The sequence below is a fragment of the Carex rostrata genome, chromosome 24, assembly GCF_964058835.1.
Source record: "Carex rostrata chromosome 24, lpCarRost1.2, whole genome shotgun sequence".
In the NCBI taxonomy this organism is placed as follows: Eukaryota; Viridiplantae; Streptophyta; class Magnoliopsida; order Poales; family Cyperaceae; genus Carex; species Carex rostrata.
In genome coordinates, this window is record NC_135941.1 from 2,936,904 (window position 1) to 2,944,794 (window position 7,891).

The 7,891-nt window shown below is 35.7% G+C and overlaps 1 protein-coding gene across 3 annotated transcripts; it reads right to left on the reverse strand.

Annotated features, from left to right (window-relative positions):
* Positions 1-796: 796 nt before the first annotated feature.
* On the reverse strand, positions 797-5,151 carry LOC144575425 (serine/threonine-protein kinase D6PK-like). 3 transcript variants are annotated; one of them, XM_078325566.1, is made up of 4 exons: positions 4,812-5,151; positions 3,108-4,116; positions 2,397-2,670; positions 797-1,820 (listed from the first exon to the last, which is right to left on the reverse strand). In XM_078325566.1, the coding sequence occupies exons 2-4, from the start codon at positions 4,027-4,029 to the stop codon at positions 977-979; spliced, it is 2,040 nt and encodes a 679-aa protein (XP_078181692.1). In that variant the 5' UTR covers positions 4,030-4,116; positions 4,812-5,151; the 3' UTR covers positions 797-976. The 3 variants fall into 3 exon arrangements, with proteins under 3 accessions (XP_078181692.1, XP_078181691.1, XP_078181693.1); XM_078325565.1 differs by having other exon boundaries at positions 3,108-4,098; positions 4,812-5,082; XM_078325567.1 differs by having other exon boundaries at positions 3,108-4,098; positions 4,795-4,814.
* Positions 5,152-7,891: the final 2,740 nt, after the last annotated feature.

Consider the following 7,891-nt stretch of genomic DNA (forward strand, 5'->3'; position numbering starts at 1 on the left):
ATTTCTACAGGAATTTGTTCATGACCCAAGTCAAAGTTTCAAACAAACCTGCCAATATTCATGCCAAGAAATTAATAATATAAACCCTTCAGACGAAACAAAATCACCAGGTAAGTACATCCACCCCTACTATTAAACTATTAATACAAAAAGAATATAGCCATCGATAAATTGTGGAGATTACGGAATTTGGTCTTCATTCGTTATAGAGATATGAAGAAAGATAAATTGGCTCACCTCCCAAACAAAAGAAAATAAATCAAATCCTGCTGATTAGAGGGCAGTTATTTTCTACTAAAAAAATATTGCAAAAATAATAATATATCACCAGGACAAAAGTTTTTAAAATCAAACAACAGGAAGAAAAAGCCAATGCAAGAATCAGGGACTGTTTACAAATTGAATGCATCCTAATAAACATGGCTTGAGTACTGTCAGAACTAAACGTTCCGTAAGCTGCAATCTCAGACTCAATCCCAGTAACAAAAACCAGTAACTGCAATCTCAGTCTCAGGCCCAAAAACCAGTAACAAATAATTACAATCTATCAGCAAAACAATTTGCATATGGCTGCAACGATCATATCCAAAAACCAGTATATGTGTGTTCTAACTGACCAAAACCAGTAACAAATAATTGCATCTAGCATAACTGCATCAGATCCAAAAAAAAAAACAGTAACAGATAATTGCATCTAACAAAGCCAGTATCAGATCCAAAGAAACTTTTAAGTGATTGATATTATTGTTGATAATTACTAGTAACTGTAAGTGTGCAACAATAGGCCATGAAAGAATTTTACTCTTTTACAGAATGTAGCACTATTTGGAATTGTTGTCTATTCATTATCATAATTTATCATCAACAATGAAAACACCTTTGTCACCTGTGGTGCAAATATCTACATTTACATGACCATGTATGATACCACGAGTTGTGGATTGTTTTAGATATATAAGTTGCTAAAAAGGAATGCCTAAAATACTCCAAACTCTCCGTCTTCTCCATTTCCCATGAAGTTCAGACAACTCCCTTCTTTTTTCTTTCGCACAACAAACATTGACCCTAAAAAGCAACTACCATCAGCCTCCGGTGGGGCTGCAGATCGTATGAGGGCCCAATTCAGCCCCTCAAAAAATGGGTGGCTCTTTATCTCTGCAGCCCCTTTGGTGTACCCCAATCGATGCTCAGGTTCTTTCACTAACAGCCGTCGGATCAAATCCCGGGCATGACAACTCACATTTGGATTCTCAGGAAACCGCAAATTCTGGCAAACCACATTTGCAAGAGTTTCTTCGTTATCAGCCCCCTTAAATGGCGTTTTTCCAAACAATAATTCATATAGGAACACTCCAAATGTCCACCAGTCAACTGCACTCCCATGCCCATCACCTTTTATAATCTCTGGCGCCAGGTACTCGTGTGTCCCAACAAAGGAATTAGATCGGGCTTCGGTAGGTTCGGCCACGAGTTGGAGACTCGTATTAATTCTCAACTTTTGCGCTTTATTGGGAAGGTCTTTACAAGGGGAACACGATGGACGAGGTGCAAAACAAGAGGTAGGAGGCAGGCAAAATGGGTCAATGCATGGTTTCTCAGGGCATGGTCCAGTAGCACGCTTGGAGGTGTTACCATGCTTGCTGCGGCTTGAGGAAGATTGGAGGGTGGGATTTACAGAACAACGTAGAGAGAGGTCGAAATCAGACAACATTATGTGGCCGTCTTCTCGTACCAGTATATTTTCAGGCTTTAGGTCCCGATATATTACACCTAGCATGTGAAGGTATTCTAGTGCCAGTAAAACTTCTGCCACGTAAAATCTGGAATGAGGAAAAGGCAAAGGCATGAGAAAATGTTAACAACATGTATCAGGCATGATTTGTGTTTTTGAATACCTAACCATGTGGATAGATATAGGGCCAGCTAACCCCACTGAAGTTACAAATTGCCTATATTATAAAAATAAAATGGTTTTTTATATCTTAATAAGCACCCATACAAGTAGCTCAATTGAGTTCACTGTGCAAAATATCTGCCCACTCCAGCCGTGATAAGACCTTTAATTTGGTCATTCAACTGGTACGTACTAGCTTTCACTACAAGCATGGTTTATCATCTTGTTGAAACAGTTTAAAGTGCAACTAACTGACATGATACTAGGTGCTTTACTATACCAACAACTCATGTATAATATACCTCCTATCAGATACATTGTGATAGTAACACCAGCGCTCACTAAACATTATGGCCCTCAATTTAGATTTCACCACCAGTACCATCATGCTTAGAATTCCACAAGATGCAATTATTCTCATATCAATCCCGGATGACATATGAGAGAGCCAGATTCTCGTTCCAAATTTTGGTTACTTTTACCTTGAAATATTGTCACATACCTCGCGGCTGGTTCAGAGAAGCACCTGCCCGGTTGTTTTTGCCTTAGAACGTGCAGATCTCCCCCAGGACAGAACTCAATGACCAAGCATGACAAATTATCACTGATAAAACTTGCATATAGTGTTGGTAGAAAAGGGTGGTCAAGCATCTCTAATATCTCCCTCTCTGTCTGGGCCCGCATCATTTTTTTCCTATTCGCCAAATACTCTACATCCATCACCTTCAATGCAAACAAACAATCTGATTCATTGAGCTCTGCTAAATACACAGTACCTGCCATGAATACAAAAAAGAAAATAATTAGTGATTAAATTGAAGTTAGCAGCAGCTAAAACCGGTTCACAAGACATGGTGCATGATGTTCTTCTGAGTTCAAATCCTATCAGGTCTTTATATTGGTTAGTTATCTCCCATCAATATTTTTGCACCTTATAATTACGGGCTTGTGTAAGTTACTTTTTGCTTGGAAATTATATTTGTGAAGTTTTGTACAAGTATAAGCATGCTTGTTATCTTATAAAAATCCCAAAGATATGGGACCTATCTATGCTTCTTGAGGAGATGCAAAGAAAAGATCAAGCCGATACAATTACAAATTAGGATTGTAATTAAGATACCTTTTCTTTGACTAGCCTATCCAATCAAACAATTAATTCAACCTTATCTACAACCACCAATGTAAGGTTGAAAATACTGGTAATTATCAGTACCTATGTCGCCACACCCAAGCCTCTTTATCAGCTTAAAATTGTCTAGTGTCAACGTGCCACCTTGTTTTGCTACCACATGGCGGACCGACAGCCACCTGACATCTTTGGACATGTGGGGCCTACCAGCACCAGCAAACGAACTAGTGCCTGCACCACATGAACTCCCACATGGGCTCTCTCCACTAATACTGGTACTGGTGGTGTAATAATCACACATGCTACTAATCGAGCTGTGAGAACATTCTCCCTTTTCCTTCTCTGCCGGTTCCATTGATGAACTACATGGTTCAGGTTCAATTTGAGGTTCAGGTTGGGTCATGTCCGGGCTGGAATTCTCAGGCTGAACTTGGTTATTACAGCTGGCATCAGATGACGGTTCGGGTTCAATTTTACTTGTTATACAACCAATACAACTTTTTGAGAGCATTTTCCCTTTCTTTTCAGCATGTACTGTATTTCCATTATCTTTCTCTGGTACGAGATTCATCTTCTCTTCAGGTTCATCGGATTGAACCACCAGAGAGGCGTATAGCCGACGAATGGTACCAGCTACAGATTCTGAGACGCCTCCTGCTGGCCCGTCCAACTTTTTTGTGACCTGTTTCATGGCTGCCATCTCTGACGCCTGGGAAATGCAATGGCGCCTCAAAGCCTGCTTAATGTTTACAGATTCTGACGAACTGGCTTTGGGTGACTGAGATGGCATTCGTGATCTGGCCACCTTGTCAAGCGGATCTAGAGTCGTAAGTCCCCTAGAGATCCGCATATCTATTGCCTTCAGCAGATGGTCCAGTTCATCCAGTTCGTCAGGCTTGATGTTAATTCGACGTGTGCGATGTGGCCCATCTGACAGGGGTGATCTTCCTCCAAACTCATTTGATTCAACAATTTCAGAAGTGCTACATGAAGCTTCCGTATCCATGATGAAATGTAATGTTCATATCATATCATGCCATACACCCACTCAGCATATATGACAGGTGCTTTTTACCTGAGACAATTCGCAAACCTGTTATTAGGTTTAGGGATAACATTAGAAATCTGAAATGTAATTGAAGTTCCTATAAATAACTACAAATTCTGCTTTGAGTTATTGTTAGGAATTTGCATATTAGACCCTAGCTTATCCATAAATTGCAAACAAAATTCCACTCTTCTCACTTTTGGAAGAAATCCTGCTTAGAAAACAAATTCCAAAGATTGCCTCTACTGTTCTTTGCAATTTTCTTGGTAATACAAAATTCCAGATTCTCCCTTTTTCAAATGGTTGGCGACGGTAAACAACATTGTATATTTAGAAGCAAAATCTGTTATATCCAGTAAAATTAGACACCAGCATTGAATCAGCTAACCTCCCTCGAGAAAAAAGAGAAAAATCTAGAAAAAGAAAGGGAAGAAACCGATTTTGTAAAATGATTTTTTTTTTTTGAGAAATTCCATCTCTCCCGGGAGTTTAGTTAGAATCTGACAACTTCCGTATCTTCATCAACAGCTGTCGTAATTTTATGAATTATAGTCTCTCCCTCTGGAAATTGCATTTTGTAATTATGCTATCGATCCATCAATTGAAACGAAAAAACAAAGAAATTGAAGCTTGCTACTAAGAAAAATCAGCAAATCACAACTGAAGCAAGGAAAATTACCGAAAAGTAAAGCAAACGTAAAGAAGAACAGTTGGAAATTGTACAGATTTAAGTGCATTACCTGGAATTGTCTCGCTTTCGAGAGACAAACAGTAAGATCCACCAACAGAGGAAGATGAAGCGGGATCAGTCTTTATCGATTTGAACAAGTCACAAGATAAATCAAATATATTAAATTGAGATGTGGTTGATAGGTGGAGATGCGAGACGCGAAAAACAAATGCACCTCACGAGAAGAAACAGAGTGTGAGTTAGACGGAAAATTATTATTTTTTCCGAAATTAAATACAATTCAATCTTCGGGGTGGGCAATAAAAGTACAGAGAGGAAGATATTAATGGGGAAAAATAAGGTATTAGAGGGAGTTGGGAAATTGGGATGAAAACATTCATTGATTCATTGATTGTGATATCAAGTAAGATCAGGATTACTCATCCTACAACGGTTGATTAATTGTTAAATTAACGAATCCAAGGTGAATCACACGGACCGTTCTTCTCCGTGGTCCATGAAACTGGAGACTTCCATTGGCTCCTGAAGTGTTAACTGTGCAAGTAGACGGAAGACTATTTTGGATGCCTTACGGTTACGGGATTGGTAATCACTAAGTTTCATTGTATGTATATGTTATTGCAGAAAAAGCTTTTAATTTTTTAGATACACTAGCAAATCTAAAATTTCTTTTAAGTGTTTTTGCAAAGAAAATTATAATTTTTTTGGATATGCTAATATCGCATTAATATGTGACCTCTTATAGAGATATAAATTAGTTGTTTTAGATACACTAGCTAATCTAAAATTTCTTGTTAGTGCTTTTGCAAGGAAAGTTATTAGTTTTTTGGATATGCTAATATCGCATTAATATGTGATCTCTTATAGGGATGTAAATTAGTTGTTTTAGATACACTAGCAAATCTAAAATTTCTTATTAGTGTTTTTGCAAAGGAAGTAATAATTTTTTTGGATATGCTTATTTCGCATTAATATGTAACCTCTTATAGAGATGTAAATTAGTTGTTTTATATACACTAGCAAATTTAAAATTTCTTGTTAGTGTTTTTGCAAAGAAAGTTGTAAGTTTTTTGGATATGCTAATTAATATCACATTAATATTAATATGTGACCTCTTATAGGGATGTAAATTAGTTGTGTCGTGTGGTGACTAATTATTTTATGACTTGACTCACATGTGTTGTATTATGATAATGTTAAATTTTCATGAGTTGTGGTTAAAATCATAGAGAATGGTCATGATCCACAAATAATCATGACATTAGTTATGTCGTGATCAAATATGATTATTTTTAAAATTTTAAGTTTGTTAAGAAAGAAAAAATAAAGTAAAATAAAAAACAATGTTGTAATAATCATGATTACGTGTGATTCATGTGATCTCAAATTGTGTTATACCGCATTATGATCAAACACGTTGGCATGTCGTGTTTTATTATTATTTTTTTAAAAGATAATCACAATACATAAATAGAAACAACAAAATACAAGCAAGTCATAAGTACATGATCGACACACATAATATTATGAAAAAATTGTACTGTAAAAATATCCGGTCATGACGTAAATTTTTTACGTCATTAAATCCTCACACAATCCGACCAACTATTATGTAACTAGTTTTGATTTATTTAGATCCGTTCTATTTCCTTCACTTGATGCAATTATAATATTTTATAATAGTTTTTAGATTAAAAATATATATTAATTGGCTATCATGAGATAATCTTTTAAAAGGTATCATTGTGTGCAAAAAGAGTAAATGTTAATAATAAAGGTGCAAATGCTTGTCTATTAATATACGTGAACTCGGACAAAATTAATATTCTAATTATGTCCAAAATATCTGAAGAATAAAATAGAGCAAATAAAATATTATGTGTCAAAATTAGTAGTAAAAATGAAAAATAGAGCAAATAAAATATAATGTGTTAAAAATTAGGTGTACAAATTTTAGTTTTACACCACACACAAATTTCATTGATTTCAATGAACAATCAAATGCGGATGATTTTTGTACAAGATAACTAAAATTGGGAATTGCTATGTACAGTATATTAATTTAGACAAAATGGATAAGGATTCAAATATCTTTATTATTTCTTCTTGATTATATTTTACGAATTTAAATTAAAAAATCTAATCTCTAAATGATTATCTATTCATTTTTGTGCATTATTATATTTTCAAAATTTTAATAAAAAATTCTAACTTTTTTTTTTTTTGATAAAAGGCTTATAGCCCGTTTCATTCAAGAAACCCAGTTTGTAACGACAAAAGCAGATCGTGTCCAATCACAAATATCCAAAAAGCAAAACTAAAACATACAAAACATAGAAACTGTTCCACACCCGAATGGTGAGACGTAAACAGAAGGGAAAAGCAAAACAACAAACTAATATTTTTGGAGTTTAATATAAATGCAAGCTAAATAAGATAAGTCTTGTTAAGCAGTGGAACTGGAGTTGCTTGCTGCACCGACCCCTTCCTCAATTGGCTGATAGAGTACCATTTGTGTATCTTCAGGGTCCTAGATCCTTAGAGGAATGTCATCAATATTAGTCGGCATCCACCGCAGCACAATCCCCCTAGCCTGTCGCTTGAGCATCCCTGCCCAATAATTAACCAAAGCCACAATCATTAGTACAATAGATCGAAAAGTTTTATTATTAATATGTTGAAAGCAAGCATCATTTCGTATTTTTCAAATCGTCTAACAGAAAGCACTGAAGACTACAAGGAAAGCAATTTGAGAATGTTTATCTAAGGTAAAAGAGAAATCAATGATATCTATGACAGAGGACCAATTCTGAAAATAATATTTGCTAAGTCTCATCCAAAACCAAAGTTGGTGTGTCAATTTGCAATGTAAAAACAGATGATTAACAGTCTCATCAGCTGGACAGAATTGGCAGGTGGTACCTCCTTTCCAACCCTTAGATTTGAGTCTATCTTTGATCAAAATTTTATTATTACTAAGTAACCACATAAAAAAATTTATTTTATGAGGGAGGGGTAGAGGCCACCATAGCAAAAGTCTAGGCGTTTGAATGCCATCAAAATTGAGAAACATGTATAGAGATTTAACTGAGAAGCAACCTGAAACTTTCCATTTTCAAGAGATTCAAT

Bases quoted from the DNA above. Each gene is read 5' to 3' on its own strand.
- LOC144575425 (XM_078325566.1), bottom strand. From the start codon at position 4,029: ATGGATACGGAAGCTTCATGTAGCACTTCTGAAATTGTTGAATCAAAT. The intron at 2,671-3,107 runs GTACTGATAATT...TATTCATGGCAG, and splicing joins GCTTGGGTGTGGCGACATAG to GTACTGTGTATTTAGCAGAG. The intron at 1,821-2,396 runs GTATGTGACAAT...TCCTCATTCCAG, and splicing joins TTCTCTGAACCAGCCGCGAG to ATTTTACGTGGCAGAAGTTT.